General features: G+C 39.7%; 2 protein-coding genes across 4 annotated transcripts in view; both read right to left on the reverse strand.

Moving 5' to 3' along the window:
• Nucleotides 1-13,876, reverse strand: part of PRORP (protein only RNase P catalytic subunit) — a 154,042-nt gene that overhangs the window by 42,176 nt on the left and 97,990 nt on the right. The window lies entirely within an intron of this gene.
• On the reverse strand, nt 454-1,198 carry DPRX (divergent-paired related homeobox). Its single transcript, XM_071222098.1, is given in 3 exon segments — nt 454-567; nt 766-984; nt 986-1,198. Coding segments are annotated over 3 exon segments (546 nt in total).

The following is a 13,876-nucleotide window of genomic DNA, read 5'->3' on the forward strand; positions in this document are numbered from 1 at the left end:
AAACCTGCCAGTTCAATTCCCTTCCCGGGCACATGCCGGGGTCACAGGCCAGGTCCCCGTTGGGGATGCGTCAGAGGCAACCTATTGATGTTTCTCTCACATAGCGATGTTTCTTCCTCCCTTTCTCCCTCCCTTCCCTTCTCTCTAGAAATGAATAAAATATTTAAAAAGCAATGATAAAAATATTTTAAAAATAAAGTGATATTATTTACTCCAATGAGGAACACTAAAGGGAAGCAACTAAAGAAAAAAACAGGTGGAGGTAGATTTATCAAAGGATGAATGCGAAGAGTGGCACAAACACACTATAGTATCAGGAAGTTAACGCCCAGAATGAGGTAAATATTTCTTTTTCCTACCCACATAATCTCCGCCCTCATCCCCCCCCCCACCTCCAGCAGGTCAGAATTGCTTAAGTTCACATTGGAGTGAAGAAATCAAAGAATTAGAAATTCAGCCTAGGAAAAGAACTTGGGAGTCCAAAATGGGGAATGGGCAGTATATGTTAGGGTCCTGGCAGTGTCCAAAACAGGTTATTTTATAGCCAACAGAGTGGTCTGGGTGGGCCTTAAAATCAGGACATGTAGCCCTGGCTGGTGTAGCTCAATGGATTGAGCAGCGGCCTGTGGACTGAAAAGTTGCATGTTCGATTCCTCTAGGGCACATGCCTAGGTTGCCGGCCAGGTTCCCAGTTGGGGGCACATGAGAGGCAATCACACATTGATGTGTCTCTCCCTCTCATTCTCTCTCCTTTCCCAAATAAATAAACAAACGAATAAATAAAATCTTTAAAAAGAATGAGAACATGTTAACTTGGGCTGAGGGTGCTAGAGGATCTATAGGAATCTGGGAGACAGAGCTGGCCCCATCTGTAGATCTCGGTGGGATGCCTGCATTTCTCTTGACTTCTCCTTCAGGTAATTGTTATTGTTGAGCTTCTTGGCACTTTTCCTGAATATGCTTGAATTTTTGTTTTTTGAGACGTTGCTCTGAGGTTCTTGACCCACATCTGTAGTACTGTTTAAATTGGATATGTGGCATTTTTTTAAGGCCACTTCTTCCAAAGAATGGAGTTTGGACCTGTGTTCTTATTGAATAATGTCTCTAAACCTTCTGTCTGTCTCTTGGTGAACACTGTTCATTTCTTCCATGGATGCCTCTGGTGCCTGACTTCAGTGAGACCCTCTAAGTCAGGCATCTGTTAATATGCTGTTCACATATGCAGATCCAGTGAATAGTTATTATTATGAAAAACAAAATGATCTTTTAAACTGTTTGGAGCAGTTAGTGTAATATTAGGAAATGATATAACTAAAAATAAATGTTCAAAATTATGTCCAAGTTGGAAATGTAAGACAAAAGATAGAATGAGAAAAGAAATGCAAGACAAGGGAGGGGAACTGAAGAAAAAAATTACTTTGAATGAGTTTTTCTTAGGCCTGGATGAGTTTCACCCTTAAGATACCCATGAAACGTACACATGTGATCATGCAACCATCACTGGTTATCTCTAAAGAAGGGAGAATGAAAGTCTGGAGATAAACAAATATGATTGTGATTTTCAGAAGGGAAGGAAATATCGATCTTGAATACGGGAACAGCAGCTCAGGAAAGGAACAAGACCAAGAGAGGCCAGAAGGTGGTAACATGACCAAGGTCATAGTTAGACACTGGAGTGGCTGGTTGGACACTGCCTCTGAGGCCTGCTCCTGGACACTTGGGTGAGTGCGCATGCACGCGTGCGCACACACACACAGTCACAGCAGGGTAGGATACTGGCCTCCACTGTTGTTGCTGTGAGATGTCTCTAACTACATCTGTGTCTTTGCTCCCTCCAGGGTCACAGCCCCAAGAAGGAGAGCCCCAAGGGCTGAGCATGGATCCTGTATGCATGCCTTAGTTCCAGGGTGGGGACCAGGGTGAGACTAAGGCGCCTGCCTTAGATACAAAATTTAAAGAAGCACCAACACTCACTTTTAAGATACATAGTATTAATCCAATATTTAAAAAAATCAAAATCAATGCAAAAAAATCATGATGAACAAACTCTCAAAATTTAAAGACAGACATGCTCAAGAATTAGTGCCATGCCAAGTCATGTTGGTGCCTGAGGCAAAAGGGAAAACCAGTAACACTGATCCCGTCCTTCTTCAAAACATCTTTTAATGTTTTGTTCATCGCGTATTTTTACATTAATTGTAATTTTTAAATATATTGCATTAAAATATTTATCTTAATTACTGAGATTTTTGGCATCCCCTTAAATGGTGCAGCTGAGATGAGCGCCTTGCTCTCCTCACCCCAGACCCAGACCCGCCCCTAGTTGCCAGCAAACAACAGGAGGGACTGTCCGCAGGCACCTTGGATTTCTGCTACGGGAGGCGTGGCTCTACAAGGGCAGTGAGTGTGGGTGGCCCTTCTGCCTGGAACACAAATCTGTTCTGCTCCCTCCTCTCGATCTGTAGGTCTCAGTTTAGATATCACTTCTTCACTACTGGTTTAGATATTCCTCTTTGTGCTCCCTCGGTATCCTGTTCTTAGCTTAGTACTGATCACACTGTTTGCAATTTATTTGTTTACATCCTCCTTCCAGACTACAATGTTAGATGACACAGATTCTAGCATAAACCTAACAGAGTACCTGGCACATATTAGGCCCTCAATAAGTATTTGCTGACTGGGTGGCATGGAAGCCATGACTTGGGATATAGCTGAAATTAAAAGTGTTGATTTGGAAAAGGGCAGACTCAGGAAAATATAAATAGGTGTCCTTATCTGTCTGAATGGCTGCCATGAGGAAGAAGGCTGAGCTTGCTATTTCTCAATCTTTTGTCTGCTTTCAGCCCTCCTGGGTGGATTCATTATTTGTCCATCACAAGTGGCTCACAGTGGAATTTAACTATACGTTAAGTCTGGGATTTTTTTTGAGGGTGGTTATGGTAGTACATATGCTGGAGAGGCTCTCATACCTCCGAGAATATTTTATCAGAACAGTAGAGAAGCAGTGCATGTGTTATTTATTATCCCTTGACCTGAGAATCATTGGACCAGTTTTTCTCATCCCCTATAGCTTTGCAGGAGAGACCTAGAACCCACCATCAAATATTATCCCAGGACAGGTTTTGGCTCAATATAAGGAAGAGTTTCTAACCTTCAGAGCTGTCTGTAAACAGAATGGGTAAACATGTGAAATGAATGACGTGCCCTGACCACAAACCCTGCAGTTCCTTGTCAGGGTGTTGCTAAGTGACCTGGCAGAAAGTGGAGTGAAATTTGGGGTGTGGGGTGAACAGTGGACCTCGAAAAGATATGTCCATGTCCTAATGCCTGGATCGTATGAATGCAACCGTATTTGGGAAAAGGATATTTTCAGATGTAATCAAGTTAAGGATCTCCTAGATGAGACCATTCTTAAATCCAGGGATTTTATAGGACACAGAAGAGAAGCTAGGAGACACAGAGAAAAGGCGATGCTAAGGTGAGTAAGGGGGAGTTTAGACAAGCAGACTTGTAAGACCTTCTACATCTAAAAATCTTTCTTTCTAGTCATTTCTTGCCTAGTGGGGTAAAAAATTGGATCCATGTGGAAAGCTACCACTTCATAAAGTTTTCCTGTAATGTTTCTAGAAACTGTTTCCAGAAACAGACACCTCTACTCTCCAGGCAATAGAGAAGCATACAGAGGTAGGCATACAGAAATTCGCCCATAAATTAACTGGTGACATGTTAAATTTCACACGACCAGCCTATCTCTAACAAAAGCATGAAGCAGGGTCTAATGTGTAGGGTGCTATTAAAATAATTGATCTTAATTATGGAGTTTTTTGACATCCCCTTAAATGTTGCAGTTGAAATGGACTCCACCCAAATTTCATGGTCACTTAGGGAATGGTACCTAAGCCAAATTATACAGGTAAGAAAGTAAGGTATGCTCTAACGAGTGGTCACCAAACATTTTTGAAGTCTTCAGTGTCTAAACACTGTCACGTGTAGGCCACTAGTTTTTAAAAATGCTGGATGTCCCTTTGAAGAAAAAATGTCTCCACAGTCCCATCTCACTCTATCCTTAACTTGATACTAATTTACAAAATGAGCTTAAAAAACCTGAATACTTTATAAGCTTTCAAAGAAAATGGGAATACCCAAAAAGAATGATGTTCCAATTTCACACGCTGTTTTGGTTGTTAATTAAAAAGGGAGATATCATAACTAAAACAAAGGAATACATCTTGACTGCATGGCACCGAATAGTGTTTTTTTACATCACTAAATTATATTTATAAGACAGAATACTTTGAATAAAAAGAAATATTTTTCTTCTACCATTAAAATTTTCTTTGCTGACCACAAAACTGTTTTCTTAGATAGCCTGCGTGTGATGGAGGTGGGCTGCACACAGATCCAAACCCAGGTATCTTTGCTCCTGAGCTCTTAACCATACTGTCTTCCAAATTATTATTCTGTCGGTGTTAACAGGCTACCCTGAGCTTGCTCACTGGTTTCTAAATTTATTCAGATCAAAATATTTGATAAAAGTGTACCATGTGAGAACGTGCTGGACTACAAACAGGAAAACATGAGGGAGGTATGGAGCAGAGTGACAAGTGGGGAAGAGGAGACATGCACATAAACAACTATGACATAAGGTAAAGTGTGGCAAGTGCTACAAGGAAAGTAGAGACAAAATATTACAGGAATTCCAAGGAGGGAGAGACTACTTTTAGCTTGAAATAACAGTAGAGCGGTGGAATCGGGGAATAAATTTAGATGAGCTAATGTGATCTTTCTGAGTCGCCTAAATGGAGGAGACCAGCAATGGAGTGCTGCTGCTGCTGACATCATCTATTAACTGAGCATTTATGATGTGATCAACATTTAAATGCATGCATTTACTAATGCTCACCAAAATCCAATGGGTAGGCATTTATCCTCTTTTTAGAGGTGAAGTAATCAGAGAGATATAAGGTCACTCAATAATAAATGATGCCTCATGGGTAGAGCACCTAATGCCAAAATGTAAGCTACAAATAACTGGAGGGATGCTTCTCAAATGGCATTAAACTACAGATCTAGTGGGCAGAAAAAGAATTATATTTGGTTCTAGGATGGGAAGTAGAGAAGGCAAAGGCAGTGAAGAAACAGGGTTGGGATAGGAATTTACATCTTGGACCTAGAATAGTTGGTTGTCTGTCAATTCCAGGGTTCTTAACTGGGGGATGATTTTGCCCTCAGGACACCTGCCAATGGGTGGAGACAATTTTGGTTTACACAACTGGAGAAGTTGGGGAGGGGCGTGCCACCAGCATCTAAGTGGGTAGAGGCCACACAGATGCTAAGCATCTTGCAATGAAAAATATGAACCACAACAATAAATTACCTAGCCTAAAATGTCAGGAGTGCCAAGGTTAAGAACCCTGAGCTATTTTGTCTGGTCTACCTAGTTAAGGTAGAACCAGGAATATTCAGAGAGTGAGTCAGAAAAAAGATGATGAAAAGGGTAAAGGATGAGAATTCGGCAAAGAAAAAGAAACAACTCTGTAGCTCCAAGCTTGCTAATTAGAATGAGAAACATTAACAAGAAAAGAAAAAGAAAAGAATAGCTACTCTTCTTTTATAGTTTCTGACACATGGAAAGAAGTAAGAATAGAACATAGGAAAGGAGAGGCAAATGAAAGTCTTTCTCAAAATTAAAACTGGAAACGAGAATCAAGACTACTTGCCCCACAGCAGGCTCGATGTAAGGAACCTGAAGTCACACAGTTCTACTGAGTACCCAGTGACATGTAAGTGAATAGAAAGTCTTTTAACACTAAGTAAATCAAGCAAATTATAACAAGGTATTTTGGTGAGGTTTATGAAAACAAGTTTAAAGAAAAAAAAGACAAACATTGAGGTTTTAAGATAGACTGAGAATATCTGTGATATAATGTTGTAAAATATTTTAAAATCTGCTTTACGACTAATGCACAGTTTTGTTATATATATTTTTAAATAAATGAGTTTTTAAAAATGTAGTAATTTGTCTTTAAATTAAGTTTACCTAATCTGGCTTTCCGGATTGAGGTGGCCAAGGTTCATCTAATTTCCGGAGAAGAATGAATTTAGGAAGGAACAACATTGTGTAAATAAAAAAAGCAAAGAAAAATGATGGATTTGGCCACTTAAAAACTCAAAACTTCTGTATACTGAAGATCATAAACACTATTAATAGGCAAACTGGGGAAATATTTACAATAAGTATAATAAAGGATAATACACTTTATAAAGAATGCATAAAAGAAAATATTGTTAATATTGAGTTGTGAGATTGTGTGTATTTTTTCTTGGAAACTATTTGCCAGATTTTCTAAAATAAACATGCATTTTTAGAAGCTTTAAAAAGTATCAATAACATGAAGAATTGGGTTATGTCACTTCATCTAAACAAATTTAAACAATCACACACTGTTTTTCAGAGATTAGGAATCTAAAGCTACCAAAAAAGTTTAGGTTTCATCTCTGTTCAGTTCCTTTCAAGAAAGTGCTAAAGCCCTCAGAAATACCACAGCACCCTCTTTTGGAAGAAATGCCTTGTTTTTCCCATGAGCCTCCTGGGCTCACTGTATTTTTACAGTTGAAAGAGTCTTTAAAGATTATGAAGCCTGGCCCTGGGTGGTGTGGGTCAGTGGATTGGGTGCCAGCCTGTGAACCAAAATGTCACTGGTTCAATTCCCAGTCAGGGCACATGCCTGGGTTGTAGGCCAGGTCCCTGGTTGGGGATGTGTGAGAGGTAGCCAGCTGATGTTTCTCTCCCTCTCTTTCCCTCTCTCTGAAAATAAAGAATAAAAAAAAAGATTATAAAGCCTGGTCTCCTCATTTCATAAATAAAGAAATTGGGGTTCAAAAAGAAGAGACCACCCAAGGTCATAAAGAGAGGTAGCAGCAGAGCTGGGAATGGACCCCCACATAAGACACAACTAGAGCTTATTTGTTTTCTGGTCTTCTCATTCTTTATTCAATAAATATTTTAAGAATTAAAAAAATACCATTCTTCCAATCTTTGGTAAGTATGAAGGCTGACAGTCAAAAAGGTACCGTATTTTGCTGTATATAATGCACATTTTTTTGCCCAAATTTTTTGAGGGAAAAATAAAGAAATGCATTATACGTGGGTAGTACTAATTCTGTACCTATAAATGTTTTTAACTCTTTTATTTATAATTATGCATTGGAATGCAACTCTACAAAGCAATAATGATACCTGTATGCGAAATAATACCCTGGAATACAATAATTGGTTTTGTTTCTAAATATAAATAAAAAATTGAATCAAGAAATTAAAGCAAAAGATTTTTTTTACCTGAAAGTTAGAGCAAAAAAACGTGGATGCACACTATACATGGCAAAATATGGTACTTCAGGCACCCAGAAATTTAAAAGTATTATTTTAGAAAGACATGCCCATTCTTGACTGTTGCTTGGTTCCAGTCAGTACAAGAATTTATAAAACCTCACAACCTCTGCATTTGTCTATTAATAATACATCCTTCTAAAAAGAAGCAACAGGTGATAAGAGAGTATAATCATTCTGTTTAACTAGATAACAAAATCTTCAGATGAGAATAGACTCAATATTAATTTGGGACTTCTGAGCAAATGTTACCATAATTGTGCTGGCATATTATTCTGGAGTAAAGTCCTACAATTACATTATTTTGGTGGGTTTATAAATTGCTATTTATAAAAGGAAAGTAATAGTATATAACTCTTTTCCAAAAATATAAAATGATATAGGGACTGCCATTTAAGCTTTTATCATTCTCCTATTACTAGATGTTAGTATTCTTTGAAAAAATACCCTGTGTTTTCCTCTTATTTGATGGATGACTGACCAAAAAAAAAAAAAGGACATTATGACAAATGATGCATAAAGAATTAATGTATGGCTTTTATCATCATTGGCATTAATAGCTTACACAGTATGCTGAGCAGATGGACTAAGGACACAATACTCATTCTTGGCTGATACTCACTTACTGATAAATCTATAACTATAATAATAATTGATTCTTTTGACAAATATCGACTGAGCAGCCAGTGTCTGCCAGCCATGGTTTTAGGAGCTGGAAAGATAGAAGTGAATAAAAGAGGCAAGGTCTCTGCTGTCATGGAACTTACATTCCTGGGAGGCGGGTCACTGCTGGTAAACAAAAACAAATAAATAAACAAGCTGACTGCAAAGTGTGAAGACACTAAAAACAGTACCAGGGACAACCTTAAAAATAATCTTTACAGTGTTATACACCCACTGAAAAATGTTCATCAGTTCCACTGTGGCACCTTAGCCAATCCTAAATATACCACTGTCTATTATGATGCAATGTGACGTGGGCATGAAGCCTACAGTGACTGACTTTACTGAAGAAAATTGGAGGAGGTGAACTATTTTGCCTTTTTTTTTTTTCCAAAAGCTCAGCAGGCATGTCTTTGTATTACAGATATCTAAATTAATTTTTTCCAGTGCTAAATTGGACAACATCTCAGACATTTCTAGCTAATCACGTGTCAACCTTCAAGATAATTGATATTTATCAACATGAGACTCTTCCTGCAAAATTCTGCCACTATTACAATACTAGCTATTCTTGCCACTCCTGCTGACGTTCCAGTCTAAGTCTTCTCCCTGGGATGGTCAAGGCTCATAACTACAAGCACAAAGTTAAAAACAAAAACCACCCAGATATATCTGCAATCAGATGTAATTTATTTGATTTTTAAGTACATTTTATTGATTACGCGATTACAATTGACCCATTTTTCTCCCCTTTATGCCCCTTGACCCTGCACCACCCATCCCTCCAAAGTTCCCCCACCTTGTCCATGGGTTGTATATATAAGTTCTGTGTCTTCCCCATTTCCCATACTATTCTTAACCTCCTCCTGTCTATCTTGAGCCTACGAATTACGCTTCTTATTCCCTGTCCCCTGTCTCCCCATTCTCTTAGTTTGTATTTGTTTTTGTTTTTAGGTTCAGTTGTTGATAATTGTGAGTTTGTTATCATTTTATGTGCATAGATTTCATATTTTTCTTAGATAAGTCCCTTTAACATTTCATATAATAAGGGCTTGTTGATGATGAACTCCTTTAACTTTACCTTATCTGGGAAGCACTTAATTAGCCCATCCATTCTAAATGATAGCTTTGTTAGATAGGGCAATATAGGTTGTAGGTCCTTGCTTTTCTTGACTTTGAATACTTCTTTCCAGCCCCTTCTTGCCTGCAAGGTCTTTTTTGAGAAATCAGATGACAGTCATATAGGAACTCCTCTGTAGGTAATAGTCTCCTTTTCTCTTGCTGCTTTTAAGATGCTCTCCTCTTTGTAATCTTGGATGATTTAATTATGATGTGTCTTGGTGGGTTTCTCCTTGAATCCAACTTCTTTGGGACTCTACGAGCTTCCTGGACTTGCATGTCTATTTCCTTCACCAGATTGGGGAAGTTTTCCTTCATCATTTTTTCAAATGAGTTTTCAATTTCTTGTTCTTCCTCTTCTCCTTATCGCATCCCTGATTCGGATGTTGGAATGTTTAAAGTTGCCTAAGAGGTTCCGAAGCCTCTCATTTTTTTTGAATTCTTGTCTCTTCATTCTGTTCTGATTGAATGTTTATTTCTTCCTTCTGCTCCAAATTGTTGCTTTGAATACCAGTTTCCTTTCATTTACTGTTGGTTCCCTGTATGTTTTTATTTCACTTTGCATAGCCTTCACTTTTTCCCCCAATTTTGCGACCGTACTCAGCCATTTCTGTGAGCATCCTGACTGCCAGTGTTTTGAACTCTGCATCTGATAGGTTGGCTATCTCCTCATTGTGTAATTCTATTTTTGTAGCTTTGATCTGTTCTTTCATTTGGGTCATATTCATTTGTCTCTGCATGCCTGTTACATATTAAGTGGCGGAGTCTTAGGTATTTGCCAGGGTGGGGCAACCCACTTAGCTGTGTTGTGGCACTGTACGTGGGGGACAGTCCAAGAGGGAACAATGCCAGTTGCTTGGCTCTCTCCCCACTTTCTGTCAGTTTCCTTGCTTCCCATAGTGGATTTTTCTCTTTAAGGTACAGATTTCCAGGTGGGTGGGCTTGTGTGTGTTGTAGGATACTGTGGGCCCCTCCAACGGATTCCCCTGTGAGACTGGGAGTTTATTCTGCCACTGCAATCCCCACAGGATTTACAGCCAGAGGTTTCAAGGTTTTAATTTCCTGTGCTGGAACCCTGGGTTGCGCAATCTGTCTCACTCCCCAGTTGTTCCTACTGGCTTAACTGCATGTGAATGTGGGGTATAGTGGTCTGCCAGCTGCTGCCTTGCCATGCATCCTTGCTGCCTTGGCTTCCTGTCTCTGCCCCTCCTACCCATCTGGATGAATGTTTCTTCTGTAACTCCTTGGTTGTTGGACTTCCATACAGTTCAATTATCTGGCAGCTCTGGTTTTTTTTTAAAAAATTGGTCATTGTCCTTTTGGTTGTTCAAGGAAGCTAAGCGTATCTATCTAGGCCTCCATCTTGGCCAGTATTATCTTACATGATTAAAAAAATATTTTATTTATTTATTTATTTTTAGAGAGAGGGGAAAGGAGGGAGAAAGAGAGGGAAACATCAATCAGTTGCCTCTCGCACACCCCCAACTGGAGACCTGACCCACAACCCAGGCATGTGGCCTGACTGGGAATTGAACCGGCAACCCTTTGAGTGCAGGCTGACACTCAATCCATTGAGCCATACCAGCCAGGGCATATTTTATATGATTTTTAACTTTTCCTCATCCATTTTCTGGAGGAAATACAATTGAAAACAGAGAATGAGACGGAAACATCTTCACGATCCAAAATTAAATCCACATTTTGTTAGTGGAGAAAGAATATACATATCTTTTGACAAATAATTAATGGAGACTCAATTTACACTTTGTAAATAGAAACACTGTTCTAGGCATTCAGCCAAAGGTCTTTCTTTTAGTCAATAAATAAAAGCTTCGATTCATAATACCTAATCTGTTTTCCCATTTGTGTCTCCGTGTGTGTGTGTGTGTGTGCATGTAGGCAGTTCTGAGTTTTAATCAATACCACAGCCAGGATACAGAACAAATTTTTAATTCAGTGTTGGTTAATATTTTAACAGTAGAATGTATTTATTTTTATAATTAAATGTAAAGATCTTATCTATTTTAGAGAGAGTGTTCTAGCAACAATGGGAAAGGATAAATTGGTGGAGTATGAAACCTGATAAAGGATGGCAGAGATAGAGTAAAATTGCTCAATATTGCTATAGGGAATGTAATTCAATTCAGAGTCCTAGAGATGCCAGGAAGTCAAGAGAAATAATGAAAGGGGGAAGAAAACCCTAAGAAGTTTCTGACAAGGGAATCAAAAATAAAGAAAGGGTATAATTAGGGTTTGCTGTGAATACCACTACTTCTTTTGCGTTCGTTAGGAAGTTGGACTAAGTCAGTATACTCAGACTTCGAGAATTTATGAGGAGGAATATACTCCTCAAGTTTGAAGGTCTAAAACTGCACTGCCCAATATGGGAGCCACTAGCTACGTGTTACTATTGAGCATTGAAACAGTCAAACCTCCGTCCTTGAATGTCTCCCATCTCGAACAATTCAGTTCTCAACCAAGTTGTTCATGGAAAAAAATGTCTCAGCTGTCAAACAAAACTTTGGGTCTCGACCCACTGACTCTTTCATGTCGACACCTGTATGATCAGTCACGTGTCTCTCCGGTGAAAAACAAAGGAGGGAATGAGTACGTTTGAGTCAGTTTATCACTAAACTTCATGCTGTTAACATCTCAGGAAATTGTGCTGTGCATATTTTTGCTTTTGTTGCTGCTTATTATTAAATATGTACAGTAAGTCACCATGGCTCCTAAGCAGGGTAGTGATAGCAGCAAGTGAAAGTGCCATTGTGAGAACAACGACAGAGTTTTTAAAAAATTGCAAAGTATGATAGAGGTGTTCACGTGCCTGACCTGGCTATCTGGCTCTTGAGCATGGCATGGCAAAGTCAACGATCGGCACAATTTTAGAACATCAAGAAGCCATCAAGAGTACTGATGTTGCTAAGGGTGTGAAAGTGCCCACAAAACAAGGATCACAGGCAACAGAAGAGGTAGAAAAATTGTTGATTTGGATAAACGAAAATGTCACTTTGCCGGTGAGAGCATTTCAGAGGCAATGATACGTGAAGAAGCAAAGATGCTGCACACTGACCTCCTGAAAGATACCCCTGGGACGAGTGCTGAAAGTGATTCATTTAAGGCTCGGAGGGGTGGTTGGATAAATTTCAGAAAAGTGGCGGCATTCATAGTGTAGTGAGGCATGGGGAGGCTGCCAGTTCTAACAAAGTAGCTGCTGATAATTTTGTGACAGAATTTCAAGAATACATAGAGGCCAAGGAATGTGTTCACCAAAAAGTGTTCAGTTGCAATGAGACAGGCCTTTTCCAGAAGAAAATACCAAAGAGAAGCTACATCACATGGGAGAAGTCACTGCCAGGACGCAAGCCGGTGACGGACAGACTGCCGTTACCGTAGTGTGGAGATGCCAGTGGGGACTTGAAACTGAAGCCTCTGCTTGTCTACCGCTCTGGAAACCTTTGAGTGTAAAAACAAAATGTCATGAAAAACAAGTTGAGTGTGATGTGCAGGCCTAGTAGCAAAGCTTGGGTGACCAGGCAATATTTTATTGAGCAGATTCATGCAGTGTTTGCCCCAAGTACGAGGATATACCTCCAGGAAAAGCAATTGCCACCCAGGGCACTTCTTAAAATGGATAGCGCTCCTGCCCAACCTCCAGGCTTGGAGACGGACTTGGTGGAGATGTAAAGCTCCTTCACTGTTAGGTTCTTGCTGCCCAGCTCCTCTCAGCCAGCCCATGGACCAGCAGGTCATTTCTAATTTTAAGAAACTCTACACAAGGCACTGTTTCAGAGGTGTTTTGAGGTGACCCCTGAAACTAAATGAACCCTCAGGGAGTTCTGGAAGGAACGTGACAACAGCCTCACTTGCTTGAGGCTCATAGACAAAGCACAGGGAGAAGTGTCTTCCAGGACCATGCAATCAGCCTGGAAGAAACTGTGCCCTCAGTCTGTTGCTGAGAGATTTTAAGGGCTTTGAGGATGAGCCTGTGTCTGTTGTGGAAAATACTGTGTCTCTGGGCAAGTCCATGGGCTTGGAGGTGGATGATAATTACGTGGAGGAGTTGGTGGAGGACCACCACACTGAGCTGACCACCGAGGAACTCCAGCACTGTCAGAGACAGCAATAATAGACAGCAGCTGGAAAGCTGTCTTCAGAGGAGAAGGAGGGACAGGAAGATAATCTTACTTCACTAATCAAGGAAATGCTTGGGAAGGGGGAGAAATGCAGTTTTACTGAGAAATATCACCCGACAAAAAAGTAGCAAACCGTGTGATAAACATGTTTAATGACAATGCAGTGTTTCACTTGGGCAAGGGCTAAAATGCAGGCAAAAACAATCATTGGATAGGTTTTTAGTAAGACAGGGGCCCAGTGAGCCTGATGCAACTTCTAGTGGAGCAAAGAGACAAAAGAGCGAGAGAACCCCCGAAGAACAGTGACCTGACGTTCTTACAAAAGGGGGCTCCCCTTCCAAACAACATCCCTCCATCCCTCCTCTCCATATTCAAAAATCAATAGCTCTCAACATTAAAGGTTAGTTCTAGTGTGTTTGTAACTTTTTTGTGTACATTTCCTTTTTGTTAAATTTTCACTCACATACCATGTAATTTCTGTTTTTAAAGCTTGTTTATAGATCAAATAGTATATTAGATATGTACTATATTTAAAAATGGTTAAACCAGGAAAACATTTGGGGGTCTG

Source organism: Desmodus rotundus, chromosome 7 (genome assembly GCF_022682495.2).
Source record: "Desmodus rotundus isolate HL8 chromosome 7, HLdesRot8A.1, whole genome shotgun sequence".
Lineage (NCBI taxonomy): Eukaryota > Metazoa > Chordata > Mammalia > Chiroptera > Phyllostomidae > Desmodus > Desmodus rotundus.